At 40.3% G+C, this 17446-nt stretch overlaps 2 protein-coding genes across 2 annotated transcripts in view; one reads left to right on the forward strand and one right to left on the reverse strand.

The window, feature by feature from the left end:
• Positions 1–17446, reverse strand: part of LOC108922356 (tumor necrosis factor receptor superfamily member 5-like) — a 533457-nt gene that overhangs the window by 345808 nt on the left and 170203 nt on the right. The window lies entirely within an intron of this gene.
• LOC114909298 (NACHT, LRR and PYD domains-containing protein 12-like) overlaps positions 1–17446 on the forward strand; it is a 454333-nt gene that overhangs the window by 95125 nt on the left and 341762 nt on the right. Inside the window, exon 9 of the mRNA XM_029247567.1 lies at positions 4143–4319. Coding sequence (XP_029103400.1) covers positions 4143–4319 — 177 coding nt within the window. The remainder of the gene's footprint in view (positions 1–4142; positions 4320–17446) is intronic.

Consider the following 17446-nt stretch of genomic DNA (forward strand, 5'->3'; position numbering starts at 1 on the left):
GAAATAAGAAAATAAAAATTCAGAATATATACTGGAAAATGTTAATGAGGTTTGTTGTGGAAGAGAACAGAAGAAGGAGTGGAAACTGCCCTCAGATCAGTTCGAAACCCTGGTGGCAGAACTACAGGAAGTGGTTGATGCTTTCAGACCTGTGAATTTAGCAGCTGCCGAAGTTCCAGAACAAATGACTGCAATGAAGACTGAAAAAGTAGGCGAAGAGAGGAAGTGACCTTATAAAGACAGCAGACAGGTCTCGAAAACCGAGCCCCAAATAAGGAATAATAGACTTAAAAAGGCAATGCTGCCATAGAATAATATGTATATAAAACCAGGAGACTAGAGAGTTCATTGTAGTAGTTTGATTGTGACTTGAACACTTGTAACCTCTTCAAGAAAGGAATTCAATTAAACCCTCTCCGGTCAGTCACAAACCCTTTTTTTTTTAAAATTTATTTCCTCGTTTTTGTAGAGAAATGTTTAACACTGCATCCTAATAATGATTGGGGTTACTTGAACTTTTATAGAGAGCACCTTGTGGAGTTCGGGCTGTGTATTGTTATTGCGATAGAATTTCTGGAGTTTCTAGGGCTCAGCCCTTTGGGGAGTTTCCTGGTTTTTAAGGCTTAAATTGCGAGCAGAGGACTTTTATTGTAGTATTGTAGAAAACCAAACTCAGTGGAGTCAAGTCATGGGCCATATATTCATCATATTATAATATCATATTGATTGGTTATTTTATAGTTATTATTTTTAACTATTATTTATCTGATGTCTTTATGATGGTGTTTTGGTGTTTTCCATGCACGACTACTTATAGTAACTAGCCATTTTTCATAGCTATACTTACTATACTTATAACTTCTTGTCATGTTACAAATTACAGTATCTACACAGGTAGTCCCTGATTTACGATAGGGTTACGTTCCGTGAAACCCATCATAAGTTGAAAATATCGTAAGGTGAAAATGCATTTAATACATACCCCTGCAGATTGCTGGCACTGCCCAGCATCACGAGAGAGTATCGCTCTACATATCGCTTGCCCGGGAAAAAAATCGAAATTCAAAATTCGAAGTACTGTTTCTACTGAACCTCTATCGCCAGCTCAACATCGTAACATTGTAATTGTAAGTTTAACCACCATAAATCGGGGACCACCTGTAATGTGCTTACAAGTCCTCTTAACCTGTTAATAACCTGTATTGTTCATCTAGCATCTACTGTTGTTCATTAGGGCTCTTTTTACGTATGTGGAAGTAATATGGTTTTAATTATTACAGCTGTTATGGGACTTTGAGATCCTTCATAATAGATTTCTTGTTGAATGTTTTGAACAGAAGGTGAGTTTTTGCACTTAAACTGAAGGTACCAATCATATGTAAATCTTACCTGAGGTACTAATCAGAATTGTTGTTGTACATCTCTTGTTGAGGTGTTTTACTGAAAACAGGAAAAAAAAAACTTTATTTCGGTCTTTTTTAATGAAAGAAAAAGTATGGACCAAGAGCAATAGTTCCATTTCTACTTCCTGCTAGAAAGGTTGAGAACTCAATAACTCAGTAATACCCAAAAGGTTATACTTTTTCCATTCATTTGTTGATCAAAATAATCCAACATTAAATGTCTTTGTCAGGAAAAGTATGTGAACCCCTGCTGTTTGTAACTGGTGTGACCCTGTTGAGTAGCAATATCTACACCCAAACTGTATGGTAACTCTTGATCAGTCCTGCATGCCTGCTTTGAGGAATTTTAGCCCATTCCTCACTATAGAACTGTTTCAACTCAACGATGTTGTTGGGCTTTCTTGCATAAACCCACCCCAATGCTGCCGCCTCCTTTTTTTTGGCGATCATGATGCTGATGGGATTCAGGATCAGACAGAACTGTAACTCATTGTCATTACCATAATGGAAAACCGCGTGATGGAAGTCGTAGTGGTACTCGCTATGAGGAATTCTCTGGGGGTGAACATGTTGTATTATTGGCAAAGCGGCTAGGGGTGCTGCTGCTTGGCAAAAAGGGTCTTACGACTCTAGAGAACAATATTTCTGTGTGCACTCTCTTACTTTTCTTGTTTCAAAGTATTCCCAAGTTTCCAACGTAAACCCATTGAATACCTGTGCTAAAAATGCATCCCTGTTGAATATCAGTGTTGACAACATGAGGAGAAACATTTTACTGTTACATTTTTTTTTTCTTTTGTCAGATGAACTCATGATGGCATGTCAGCAGACACTAAAATCCCATCTGAAGAAGAAGTCTGAGTATATATTTGAAGGGCAAGCTAAGCATGGAAGCCCAGCCCTTCTGAATGATATTTACACAGAGCTCTACATAACTGAAGGTGGTACTGGTGGGATCAGTGATGAACATGAAGTGAGACACATTGAGAGAGCACTCAAGAAACCAGCTATACAAGAAACTAAAATCAAATACAGTGAAATTTTTACACCCTTACCTGGAAAAGTAACAGACATTAGAACTGTGCTGACACAGGGGGTTGCAGGTATTGGGAAAACAGTGACTGTGCAGAAATTTATTCTTGACTGGGCAGAAGGAAAAGCAAATCAAGATTTTAATTTCATATTTCCTCTTCCTTTCCGAGACCTTAATTTCACGCAGGATAAACAATTCAGTTTGACACAATTGGTTCATTACTTTCTGCCGGAACTGAAAGAGCTTGGACTCTCACAACTTTTTAATTCCAAAGTCTTGTTTGTCTTTGATGGTCTAGATGAGTGTTGCCTTCCTCTAGATTTTAAGAACAATCAGGAATGGTCTGATGTAACAAAGACAACTTCACTGGATGTGTTGTTGACCAACATCATGAACGGGAATCTGTTTCCTTCTGCTCTCATCTGGATAACTTCCCGACCAGCGGCCGCCAGTCAGATCCCTCCTGAGTGTGTCGATCGGGTGACAGAGATACGAGGGTTCAGTGATCATCAGAAGGAGGAATACTTCAGGAAGAGAGTCAGTGATGAGGACCTGTCCAAGAGGATTATCACACATGTGAAGTCATCAAGGAGCCTCTACATCATGTGTCACATTCCAGTCTTTTGTTGGATTTCAGCCTCTGTTCTTGAGAGGCTCTTTGTTGAGGAACACAATGGAGAAATTCCCAAGACTCTCACTGAGATGTACACACACTTCCTGATCTTTCAGACCAGTTTAAAGAATGAGAAATATCTAAAAAAACAAGAAACGGAGCCTCTGAAATCTTTAGAATTAGATAAAGAATTTGTCCTGAAACTGGGGAAGCTGGCTTTGAATAGCCTTAAAAAGGGTAATCTCATATTTTATGAGGAAGATCTCAGAGAGTTTGACATTGATGTCACTGAAGCTTCAGTGTATTCTGGAGTGTGTACAGAAGTGTTTAGAAAAGAGTTTGGGTTGTATGAAGGGAAGGTTTACTGCTTTGTGCATCTGAGTGTTCAGGAGTACCTTGCTGCTTTCTATGAGTTTCTTTCAAATTCTGATTCCAACCTGCTGGAGGATACAGTGGATCAGGCCTTAAAGAGCAAGAATGGACACTTGGACCTCTACCTCCGCTTCCTCCTTGGCCTTTCAATGGAATACAGTCAAAAGCTTTTAAAAGAACTAATGATACAAACTAAAACAAGATCTTTTAACATTTCATACATAATTCAATACATAAATCAGAAGATCAATGAGAATCTTACTCCAGAGAAGACTATTTATCTTCTCCACTGTCTGAATGAACTGAATGACAATTCTTTGGTGGATAAAGTACAAAATTACCTGAAAGCAGGACATCTATCAGAAACAGACATCAAACCCACAGAGTGGTCAGCTCTGGCCTTTGTGTTGATGATGTCAGAAGAGGAAATGGATGAGTTGGACCTGAAAAACTGCACTTTACGTGATGGAGGTCTTCAGAGGATGCTACCAGTGATCCAGGTCTCCAGGACTGCTCTGTAAGTCCTCTTACATTTCTTGTTAGAGAAAGATGGCAATGCATATGAGAAACGATGAAAATATTTAATCAGTTCGATCTCATGCGGCTCGTAGTGTCTCCAATTGATTCAGCAGTTGTGTATTCATATTTTTACTATGTGTATTAATATTGGATATGTTTGTATGCTAATGCAATACATGAGTCTCATGTTTATCTTTTACAGCCTGTCTAACTGTGGAGTCACAGAGGGAGGCTGTGCTTCTCTGGCTTCAGCTCTGTGTTCGAACCCCTGTTCACATCTGAGAGAGCTAGATCTGAGCTACAATCACCCAGGGGACTCAGGAGTGACTCTGCTCTCTGATCTACTGCTGGATCCCACCTGTAAACTGGAGACACTAAGGTGGGTGTAGAATGAGCAGTTGAGCTCTTAATATGAGCATGAAGTTCAATTTTGATGAAATTCCAGATACCTGAAAAATGTTTCTAATGTTTCAAATCCCACTGATATATTAAATGGTTCTACTTGTGTAATTCTGTCTGTTTAAGGCTGAAGATGTGTGGACTGACAAAGAAATGCTGTGGAGCTCTGGCTTCAGCTTTGTGTTCGAACCCCTCACACCTGAGAGAGCTGGACTTGAGTGAGAATGACCTGCAGGATTCAGGAGTGGAACTGCTCTCTGCTGGACTGGGGAACAAACACTGTAAACTGGACACACTGATGTTAGTACTACTGGGGAACAGACACTGTAAATAATATCTATACTAAAAGAATAAATTAAAATGTGTTGTGTCTTATTAAAAATGCAGGGTTTCATTTTCTCTCCCTATAGACTGTCTGGCTGTTGTGTCACAGAGGGAGGTTGTACTTCTCTGGCTTCAGCTCTGTGTTTGAACCCCTGTTCAGACCTGAGGGAATTGGATCTGAGCTACAATCACCCAGGGGAGTCAGGAGAGAAGCTGCTCTCTGATCTACTGCATGGTCCCACCTGTAAACTGGAGACACTAAGGTGGGTGTAGAATGAGCAGTTGAGCTCTTAATATGAGCATGAAGTTCAATTTTGATGAAATTCCAGATAGTCTAACCATCATACTGCTAACCCTCATACATGTTACAGGAGTCTGAGTTTCCACACACACTTCATAGACAGGCTCTGTATGTCTCAGTCACTGTGTGTCCTTTTGCTTCTCCTACAGCATGGACCATGGTGGAGAGTGCAGGATCAGACCAGGGCTCCTGAAATGTAAGTGTGTTTGTACTGAAGAGCTGCTGTCATAAAACCATTTACTCATTTTACTACACAGTGGTGTACAGGGTAGGGTAAGTTATTTTGAGCCCAGTTCAAGTCATGTTGACCGTTCTTGTGGTTCGTTTCATTCTCAACTCATTTGCGTCTGTAGTTGATGCGCACACACACAAGATGGACAAAATACTCAGAACTACCTAAGAATATATTAATATCAAAGCCGTAATAAGGAGCAGGGCCACCCTTCACCTTCAGAATATCTTTAGTCCTTCTTGGGATACTGCAATAAATCTCCTAACCTGTGTGTAGGGGGATTTTGCACCCTTCTTGAAGAATAAAAGCCTCCAGTTCTTTGAGGGATGAAAGAAGTGGTATTCTACTGCACACTACTTGCTCCACAAATTCCCATAAAGGTTCAGTGATATTTAGATATAGTGAATAGGGAGGCCATGGAAGACTTTGGCCTTCATCTTAGTGTTCATTTGGACATTATGATCCTTTAACATGGGAGCTTTATCAGGGAACAGTGTTTGCCTCATGGCGTGCACCTGCTCCCATAAATGCCTTGATGTTCCACTATTCTTCATATGACCATGCGGAGCAATCGTCAGACCTAATGACTCTCACAAGATGGATTCCCATATCATCATGGATCCCCCACAGTTTTTAATTATTTATTATTCTTAATATTTGTAATCAAAATACACACACATTATCTGAACCGCTTGTCCCAGACGGGGTCGCGGGGAGCCGGAGCCTAACCTGACAACACAGGGTATAAGGCAGGAGGGGGAGGGGACACACCCCGGGCAGCACGCCAGTCCGTCGCAAAGCACCCCAAGCGGGACTTGAACCCCAGACTCACCGGAGAGCAGGACCCAGGCCAACCCACTGTGCCACCTTGTGCTGGTGGAGAAAACACGATGAAGCATGACTCCTCAGACCACAGAACTTTTCTCCATTTCTAAGGGGCTAAGGTTTTGTGCTCTATTCACCAGGTTGTGTGTTTTTAGCCTCGAATACAAGTGGTATTGAGATGATAGCTCTACCCTAAATTCCAGCATTCTGAAGCTCACAATGTACAGTTTTGGTGCTGATTCAATGCTTTGGTAATTTTTGAGTCAGTACTTTTTGGGGCATTTAGCATCTGTCCCTGCAGTAAGCTTTGACTTGTGACCCCTGTTCTTCTTAGTTGATGCAGTTTGGTACATACTGTTGTTTTTGAGACTGTTCCCCTGGATACAGTAAATTGTTTAGTTTGTTGACCAATTTAGGCGTCAACCATTTGACCTCTGGCACCTCTTGTATTCTTTTGAAAACTCACATAACAAAGTGCTTATTGTCAGAACTATTGTACAATGTGTCTCACATTTGCAGCTACATTTACAATTGTGGTTTAATTATTTCAAAGTTAAACTCCTTTTTGATGTGTTGCTTTCATTGTTTTGTTCACCCCTTATATATGCAGCACATACATACTAGTTGTTTGTAGCCCAGCTTCATTGTTGTTTGGTCTGTAAGTACAGTAAATTATTGGAGTAAGGAGCAGACACTGCTGTTGTACAGCAAGAACTGAATCACAACTGGCAATTGATGTAATATGAAATATAGTTCCCTTTATTACCAATTCATTTAAATTCCACATAAATGTTAACAGGATACTGGTAAAAGTATGCTCAGTTGAATACATTGAGTAGAGTTTTGTTAACAATGTTTTTTACACATCAAGAGTGACCTCACAGCCTATAAGTAAAAACTGTCCCTGAGTACTCCTAACGGTGTTTTTAACTGTGTTTCACCTGCAGACTCCTGTCATCTCACACTGGACACCAACACAGCAAACAGAGACCTATATCTGTCTGAGGACAACAGGAAGGTCACTTGGAGAGGAGAAAAACAGTCATATCCTGATCATCCAGAGAGATTTGACTGTTTTCCTCAAGTTCTGTGTGCAGAGAGTCTGTCTAGTCGCTGTTACTGGGAAGTTCAGTTCAGTGGGAAAAGGACTGAAATGGGAGTGACTTATAAAGGAATCAGAAGGAAAGGAGACAATGATGATGGTGTGCTTGGAGAGAATGATAAGTCCTGGGTTCTGCGCTGTTCTGGTGGTAGTTATGCTGTCCTTCACAATTCCAAAAAGATTGTCATACCTCTACTTCAGTCCTCCCCCATAGTAGGAGTGTATCTGGACCGGGTGTCCGGCACTCTGTCCTTCTACAGAATCTCCTCTGATGAACCGACCCTCCTGTACAGGTTCACCGCCACATTCGCTGAGCCTCTCTATGCTGCCTTTTGGGTTGGTTGGGGCTCCTCGGTGTCCCTTCGTGAGCTGGAATAAGAATTCTGTCTCACACGGAGTCTCAGACAAAAATCAACACGTGAAGTTCATATTTGTTATTTTCTTTTGAGTGAGTAAAATTTTGTCAATGTTCAGAAAAATGGGGGGGGAAAAGTAAATTCTTGGATTTTGTTTACATTTTACATTGCAGACCAAGTCATTCCTTAAATATTTATCATCTGCACAATAAAAAAGGCTTTTGGATAAAATCCTTTTGAAAGTATAGAAAACTTTGCATATATATATATAATATACTTTTCATTTTTACATGATAATTTAAGCTACATGAAAACAAACTATATTTTAATTACTGAAAATACAAAAATTGTCTCCACAAATTCTTGTTCAGGATCAATTGTTGATAGATTTATCCCATACAGATATATAACGTTGATCTGGTTATTGATCCCTAACTCTCTGGAACAAACTGTAAGCACTGCTGAAGTTAGCTGAAGCAAGATGTTTCCACATTTTATATTTATTTTATTTCAGAGTATTTCACAGCCAACTATTGGCTGGACATTGAAAAATAGCTTGGTTTGCCCCACAACGGACAGGAGTTAATCCAGCACTCACAGTGGTAACTATTTATACACTTTTTATTTAATGTGAACACAAAAGCGACCATTTAACACAAACGTGTTTCGGCCACAGCAGGCATGGTGCTTTACAATGTTAATACAGTATTCCTACTGAGGATGAATGAAGATGTTGCCTTCACTTGTTTTTTGTCATAAGCTGTTCCACTGTCTTTACACGTTTTACTCTTGTGTTATTCTGTTACATGTTTCCCTGTGGGTTGCAATAAATTTTATTTATCTTGTGTTTAATTACTTTTTTGTTTCATATATTCACTTGCCGGGTTTAATTTGTGTTGTCATAGTGCCCTTTTTTGTTCTATTCTTCATTTTCTAGTCCACATACATTGCAACGGTTACCATAACGTTCCAGTTTGAATGTTGTCAGTGTTCACATTTACCACTGTGAGTACTGTTCTTACAAACTTTATTTCAGAAAATGGAGCCATGAAGAAAATCCATTAAAAATTCTGGACATGAATTCTCATAACACAAGCAGTCAGTCTTTTATATGTAAAATAAGAAGCCCTTAATCTGTAAGTATAATAATTTTGCACAAACAGCCAGAGATACAACACCAAAGGGAATCTAGATTTATGCACCCTGTCTGTGATCCTCTTGTAACACAACAAATCTCTGTGAGCGGTGTTTGGAAGAACAGCAACTCATTACTTCTCCAACTTTCTCCAGTGTCTGCTCTTTAGATGAATGTGAGGAAATGAAATTAAAGTTAAGATTGATCAAAACACAAACCTGGTAGACAGTAGAGGTGGCTGTGACTCCCTCTACAAGTGTTCCCCAACCTTTTCAGACATTACAGGAGGAGGATCGGTGCTGTTATTCCCTCCAGGGGAATTTCACCAAAAATTAATTGTTGAGGTGCCAACAATTTTGAAACCTATTATATAGAAAAAACTTCCACTGTTCAAGAAAGTGATTTATATTTGGGTAGTGTAGTGGTTGGAGTTGCTGCCTTTAGTCCTAAAGGTCAGATGTTGAAATCTGTCGCCCAGCTGTCATATCATTGAGCAAAGTATTTACTCAAAATTTTTACAGTAACGTTACCCTGCTGTATAAATGGGTAAATCATTCTAAATAGCTTAATGTTGTAAGTTGTTTTCGAGAAAAGTGTCAGATAAATTAATGTATTAGTAAATGTCAAAAGTGTATGGCTTCCTCGTATGTTGAAACCAAGAATATCACCATTGCATGTGTTGTTCATTTATATACTAATTTTTGCTCTGTTTCATGATGGGTGCCAAGAATTCTGGAGTTGACTGCTTGAGTTCAAGACCAGAACCTGATATCATAATGCAGTAACGTGAATGATTAATGCAGTCTTCTTTCCTTTCCTATTCTATTCTGTTATATTGGATGTGTGGACTTCAGATGTTCTCCCTGTGTTTGGGCCGATTACCACCAGGTGATCTGGTTTCCTCCCACACTCCAAAGATCTGTTTCAGTTTAATAAATGGCTTTTGTTATCCTTAGCGTGACTCAATTTGTGTGAATTCCCAACGTCGGACCTGTATTTTGTTTATTGTTTGCTCTGACTCACACCCTGTCCTTCTGGAATAGTCTCTGGACCACAGGGAATCAGCTGCCACACTACATGAAGACACCCCAGAGCCAAATTCTACTCACAAGGAGGCTGCCACCAGTCTTGGTCCTTGAGGGGGATCTTATCACTGAAAAGTAGAGTTCTGGAGGCAGTCTCAGCATCCCGTGTTGTACCAGGAGAACTGTGTCGGAAGCCTCAGCTCTCAATAGTGCCATGTTGCCTTAAATTTTTCCCATTTATGCTCCAGACTCTAATGGTTCCCAGACTACTTAAGAGGATTCTCGACCCAAGCTGGTAGGGGAGGAGCTTCTGCCCAAGCTGCTGCCCTCTTCACCTGATGCTGCCACACTGGATGGAGGAAGCTGAAAGTCATGGAGTACATAGGCCTGTGGCACTTTATGAGATGGAGGAGTGTGGCAGCTGGACTTTACACAGAGAATGGATTTGGGAGAGAAGAGTGGGGGGTCCTGGAGAAGTTTTGAGAAAGAGATTCTTGGGTTTCTGAGAGATTTGCATTGTCAAACCAGAGAGACCTATTTGAGTGTTGTTTTAAAATACTGTTATATTATAGGTAACTGGTTCTTTTTTCTGCTCTTAAAATTTCCATTTTAATTTATCTGACTGCAGAGTTCAGTCTTTTCGAACATGATATTTACACCATCCCTAAAATAAATAAGTAAAAAAATATTGTTTCTTTTTATTTTCAATTTTCAGTAATTGAAACTTATTTTTTTAAATGAAATTCATCACATCAGTCATCATTCCAAAAGAATTATGGCATAGATATAATGAAAAGAATCACAGCTAAACTACTACAACTAACTTTTTTTAGCCCACAAGAATTACAACTTCCAGCAGAATTTTTTCCCAAAATATGTTTTTACTAGATAGTCAAATATATTTATCGGTCAAGCATTTGCTGTGTACTGATAAAAAGTAGGTGGAGTACAAACCAAAAGCGAAAGAAGATCACATTCCATGTTGATTAATGTGGTAAGAAGGTAGCAAATAACTGCAGCAACAACAGTAAGAGCAAATTGCTATTCAAGGTAAGAATAACTACAAATATAAACTAAAGATAAAGTTCTAAAAATATATAAATGCTATAACATATTACTTGCAGTGTTGACATGGTCTTTGGTTGTGGCTGTGTGTCACTGAATTGTTAATTTTATGTGTGTTTAGTTACAGTGATGTATCATAGTGACAACCAGAGTTTTCTAACACATTTTGTTGATTTCTTTATTCTACTACAAAGACCCTGGACTCACCTCATCAGCTCCTGTCCAAAGTCCTGAAATGAAGCGCAGAGCTTCAGAAATGAGTCCCTCTGGGGACTGTAAGGAGGGGATCCGTGCCTCAGAAAAGAGTTTTAAAAGGTAAAAACATTGAGGGACATCTGTATTGTTAAGCTTTTATTGAAAATAGGATTTAATTTAGGATTGAAAGTAAATTTAGAGTTATGAATCAAGGTAGAAACAGACTTTTGGACTCAACTGTTCACAAACGGAGGATTGTAATTAACAGTCTTTCAGTTGCACATTGCTACGAATTCAAGGTGCTCTTGAGGGGTCCCTGTGTAAATCTTTGTTTCCATGTGTTATTTACTTCATTTATTAGAGATACAAGACAAAGATTCAGTAGGACATTTAATGTGAAGGTTTGTCTGGTCTGCTGAGAGGATGAAGTTAAGAAGATCTCTCACTATGTGCTGTGGATGAGGGTCACTGAAGGGTCTTTTTGCCTTTCTGTCCACAGTTTCCAGCAGCAGAGATCAGTGTCACCTGTTCCCAGCTGCATGTTCATGAAGAGTGACTGGTCAATGGAGAACCCAATCAGTTTTAAAGATGGACAGATTTCTGAGGGTCAAAGGTAAAACTTCTGTTTAACTAATGCTCTTTAGTTAAAGTCACAGTCGACTTTATTGTCATTCCCACAATATGTTTAGAACATACATAGGAGGGAAATAGCATTTCTCCTGGACCACTGTGTGACACAGAGGACAACGTATATTATGCTCCTGTATCTCTTCCCAGACAGCAGGAGGCTGAAGTGGCTGTGGGAGGGGTGTGTGGGGGCGCCCACAATTTTCGAGGCTTTGCGGACACAGTAGAAGTGAAGTGCTATACTCCGTTGGAACGCAAGATGTGTGTGTTGGAAAATTTCAAGATGTGGAAGGTTAAAATAACAAGGAGAGATGATTTAATTACTCTATTTAACCAATGCAATCTCTCAGGCTTCTTGAGTGTATTTCATATGATGTTTGTTCCAATACTATTAAATCAGCAGTAAACAGGTTAGCTGTGGATTTCAACTGAAGCTGGGGGGATACGAGTGATTGAAGGGTCTTTCTGTCCACAGTATCCAGCAGAAGAGATTGATGTCACCTGCACCCAGCTGCGAATTTATGAAGAGTGACTGGTCAGTGCCATGTACTGAAGGTGGGTCAGAAATTCTCTCAAAGGCACTCAGATTCAGGTCATAGAAAAATTTTTTTTGTTTTATTTAATTTATTTAACATCTCAGAAATACTAAACATCAATAAAGCTCATCTCAGAATGTGAAGGAATCTGAAGCCTATATTCTGAAATATATCTTGGTCAAAAGAAGAAAGAGAGCCAAACCACACACATTATCTGAAACTGCTTGTCCCATACGGGGTCGCAGGTAGCCAGAGCCCAACCCGGCAACACAGGGCAAAGGGGTGGAGAGGGAGGGGACACACCCAGGACGGGACACCAGTCTGTTGCAAGGCAGCCCAAGCGATACTTGAACCCCAGACCCACCAGAGAGCAGGACCCAGTCCAACCCACTGTGCCCCCCCTCCCCTCCCCTCCCCTCCCCTCCCCTCCCCTCCCCTCCCCTCCCCTACAAGAGAAACAGTGAACCATTATTATCTGATGCCAAAGAGATACTATGGGAAATAAAAACATGAGGAACATATTCTACTTACCTGCTTGAAAGACAAAATATTTATATGCAATAATATCAAAAACATTATAAACATTGTCCTCTTATTTTCATTTCAGATGAACTCCTGATAACAGCTCAGCAGAAACTAAAATCACATCTGAAGAAGAAGGTTGAGTTCCTTTTTGAAGGACAAGCTAAGCAAGGAAACCCAACCCTTCTGAATGACATTTACACAGAGCTCTACATAACTGAAAGTGGTTCTGGTGGGATCAGTGATGAACATGAAGTGAGACACATTGAGAGAGCACTCAAGAAACCAGCTACACAAGAAACTAAAATCAAATACAGTGAAATGTTTACACCCTTACCTGGAAAAGTAACACATATAAGAAGTGTGCTGACACAGGGGATTGCAGGTATTGGGAAAACGGTGACTGTGCACAAATTTATTCTTGACTGGGCAGAGGGAAAAGAAAATCAAGAGATTAATTTCATATTTAATCTTCCTTTTCGAGACCTGAATTTCATGAAGCTTAAAGAATTCAGTTTGACACAACTGGTTCATTACTTTTTTCCAGAACTCAAAGAGTTTGGACTCACTCAGCTTTTTAATTCCACAGTCTTGTTTGTCTTTGATGGTCTGGATGAGTGTCGCCTTCCTCTAGATTTTAAGAACAATGAGATCTGTTCTGATGCGACAAAGACAACTTCACTGGATGTGTTGTTGACCAACCTCATTAAGGGAAAACTGCTTCCATCTGCTCTCATCTGGATAACCTCCCGACCAGCAGCCAGCAGTCAGATCCCTCCTGAGTGTGTTCATCGCGTAACAGAGATACGAGGGTTCAGTGATCCTCAGAAGGAGGAATACTTCAGGAAGAGATTCAGTGATGAGAATCTGGCTAAGAGGATCATTGCACATGTGAAGTCATCAAGGAGCCTCTACATCATGTGTCACATTCCAGTCTTCTGTTGGATTTCAGCCACTGTTCTTGAGAGGCTTTTTGTTGAGGAACACAGTGGAGAAATTCCCAAGACTCTCACTGAGATGTACACACACTTCCTGATCTTTCAGACCAGTTTAAAGAATAAGAAGTATCTAAAAAAACAAAAAACAGAGCCTCTGAAATCTTTAGAATTAGATAAAGAATTTGTTGTGAAACTGGGGAAGTTGGCTTTCAACAACCTTGAAAAGGGCAATCTCATATTTTATGAGGAAGATCTGAGAGAGTTTAGCATTGATGTCACTGAAGCTTCAGTGTATTCTGGAGTGTGTACAGAAGTGTTTAGACAGGAGATCGGGTTGTATGAGGGGAAAGTTTACTACTTCGTGCATCTCAGTGTACAGGAGTATCTTGCTGCTTTAAATAATTTTCTGTCAAATACTGACCCCAACCTGCTGAAGAAAACAGTGGATCAAGCTTTAGAGAGCAAGAATGGACACTTGGACCTCTACCTCCGCTTCCTTCTTGGCCTTTCAATGGAATACAGTCAAAAGCTTTTAAAAGGGCTGAAGCCACAGGGAAGATGGCAGTTTACTAAGAGAGATGTAGTAAATTACATTAATCAGAAGATCAGTGAGAATCTATCTGCAGAGAAGGCCATTTATCTCTTCCAATGTCTGAATGAACTGAATGAAAGTTCTCTGGTGAAACAAGTCCAGGAGTACCTGAAAACAGGACATCTTTCAGAAAAGAACATTGTACCCACAGAATGGTCAGCTCTGGCCTTTGTGTTGATGATGTCAGCAGAGGAATTGGATGTTTTGGACCTGAGAAACTGCACCTTACGTGATGAAGGTCTTCAGAGGATGCTGCCAGTGATCCAGGTCTCCCGAACTGCTCTGTAAGTTCTCTAATATATCTGTTTAAAGAAAATGCTAATAATACTTACAATATAATGTCAACCATATAATGTATTAAAATAAAATGATCCCTTAGCATTTTCTACTTCAATCAGCACAGTCTGAACACATGAGGCTCATAGTGTGTGACTGGGCAACACATTTCTGACATGAACAGGTACAGATGGGAACACAGACATCAGTGACCATCAGTATCAAAAATAACCGATTTCATCCTGCAAAGATTCCTTTATACTCATGGATGAGGCATGCACACACACACACACACACACCTAACAACGTGCCTGGTGGTCAGCTGAATAGTTACAGTGTGGGCACATGTTGGGTCAGCATCTCTACTTACTCTCCTGTTTGCACTGATATTGTTTTGACTCTTTACTGTATCGTGGCTGGGTGGAAAAAAATGACAAAAAAAGTGTGAAGAAAGTGGAAACACACGCTCCACGCACTCACTTGATGGGCAATTTAGAGTCACCAGTTCACCTGAAAAATGTATTTTTAGGAGGCATCTCCTGTGAACAAGGGGAGAAAAAGCAAACTCCTAACAGAATGAGTTCTATCGCCCATTTCTGCGAAATACCATGGCAGCTTGTTCAACAAATGAAAGTTTATTTGCATTGCAGGGACAGCTGGTACTGTGGTGGGTAGAGCTGTTGCCTTGGGTTCCAAAGGTTACAGGTTGAAATCTCAGTTTGAGTTGTAGTTTGGTAGAATAACTTACTATCTCTAAAGCCTAATTACCCAGTTGTGTTAACAGGTAAATAACTGTAGGTGGTTTAACACTGTAAGTTGCTTTGGAGGAAAGCTTTAATTAAAGGAGTAAATGTTTTCATATATACTTTTTGTCTTTAATGTTGTGTTTTTACATCAGTTACTCTATTATACTCTACGACTTTATTTTTTCTTGTTGGTGTTGTTTTTGTTGTTGTAGCAGTAGCCAGGGGAGCAATAGCTCTCCCATAATGCACCACTGCTTTTGTATTTGTAAATAAGTGGGCAACTGTTTTCGGGAATTATTGGGTGATTTCTGACTCCTGCATTTTTCTCGCTCAAGAGACTTTTAGATGGCTATGTGTATTTTCCGGAATCGCTACTATTTAATCACACAGGAGTGAAGTAAAGCTAGAATTCCTATTTCTGTCTCTCAAGACTTTATTTTGTAACCCTGCTGACAGGGATTGTTATATTATTGAAAGTACGTGATTGTATGTCCTTGATTTGTACCAAGTTCTTACATACACACATTTCCAGAACCGCTCGTCCCATACGGGGTCGCGGGGAACCGGAGCCTAACTCGGCAACACAGGGCATAAGGCTGGAGGGGGAGGGGACACACACAGGACGGGACGCCAGTCCGTTGCAAGGCACCCCAAGTGGGACTCGAACCCAAGACCCACTGGAGAGCAGGACCTGGTCCAACCCTCTGCGCCACCGCACCCCCCCACTGAAATAATAATTTTGACAAATTTTGAGTTCTGAAAGTTCATGTTACAAAGCATTTTCTTGGAATGCATTACCATTCCAAGTTCAGTTTCAGGTGATATGTGTCCATCTAGGTAGAGATCAGTACAGTACAGTCAGATGTCTGGTTACATATATCCTGCTGTGGGACTTTTACTGAGCAGTCAGACAGGTGCACTTCATATTTCACCTGTCAAATACACACATGTGCTTCTATGTATCATGATTGTGAAAAACTTACCAGGGACTTTGTTTCAGTGTTCATGGTCAGTTGTTATATCAATACATTTGTTTCATTCAACATCCTCATCACTGCTCCATCACCAAGACTTGTTCAATCTGAGGACCTGTTTCTCTTATTGGACATGTGTATAACATGCCATTAAAGATCTCGATCTGATTGAAGGTCTTTTTTATTTCCTTTCCAGGCTGATCAGCTGTTCACTCACTGAAAGTTGCTGTGAAGCTTTGGCCTCAATTCTGAATCCAGACTCGAACCTGAGAGTGTTAGACCTGAGTGACAACGACCTGAGGGACTCAGGAGTGGAACTGCTCTCTGCTGGACTGGGGAACAAATACTGTAAACTGGAAACACTGAGGTCAGTACTACTGGGGAACAGACACTTGTTGGGAATTTGCAGAGAAGACCAGGAGACTTGGAAATATCTTCAGCAGGATTCTTTATTGCAGATGAGAGCATCAGTCTATAACATCAGAAAGTGCCATTTCACGCTGTAGTCATCAAGTCTAACTAAGGGAGACATACATTGTGGTTTTATAGGCATTCAGTGGGAAGTCTTTAAAGGTGTGACCTTGCACAAAGCTTTAGAAGTGATACCTTCAAACAAAGCATCAAAGGCAGGGAAGCCTTCATAGGAATCAACCCTGCACTGCTAGCTACCCCAAACTTCCTTTTCACCAAATGGTTTGACCACCATCTAGTAACAGGAACTGGGATATGCCAACATTCTCACACAGTTTCATTTAGATGCAAATAATCATAAGTAATCACTGTGATCACATTAACAGGCAGACCCATTCATAATATTTTTCTTCCCAGGTTGATCAGTTGTTCTCTTACTGAAAGATGCTGTAAAGCGTTGGCCTCAACTCTGAGCTCAGAGTCAAACCTGAGAGTGTTAGATCTGAGCAACAATGACCTGCGGGACTCAGGAGTGGAACTGCTCTCTGCTGGATTCGGGAACCAACGCTGTAAACTGGACACGCTGAGGTCAGTACTGACACTTCACATTCAAATGCTGTAAAGCTGCATAAAAATATGGATAAATTATCTGTGTCTTCTGAGATGGACTTGCATCACCTCCAGGGTGTATGCCACCTGACCCTTTTACCCAGTAATTCTGGAATGGACTACTACTGTGACTCTGATCAGGACAAATGCTTATTGAAAATGGGTAGATGCTATATATGTCATTTATATCAGTTGGCAGTCAGTAAAGTAACCCAGAGTCAACCACTGTGTCTTTCCTTCGTAATTTGCAACATTTCACACTACCTGAGGTTCCTTCACAGAAGCAGGTACAGGGGCAGGTAGTGCAGTGTAAATA

This window comes from Scleropages formosus, chromosome 2, assembly GCF_900964775.1.
Source record: "Scleropages formosus chromosome 2, fSclFor1.1, whole genome shotgun sequence".
Classification (NCBI taxonomy): Eukaryota; Metazoa; Chordata; class Actinopteri; order Osteoglossiformes; family Osteoglossidae; genus Scleropages; species Scleropages formosus.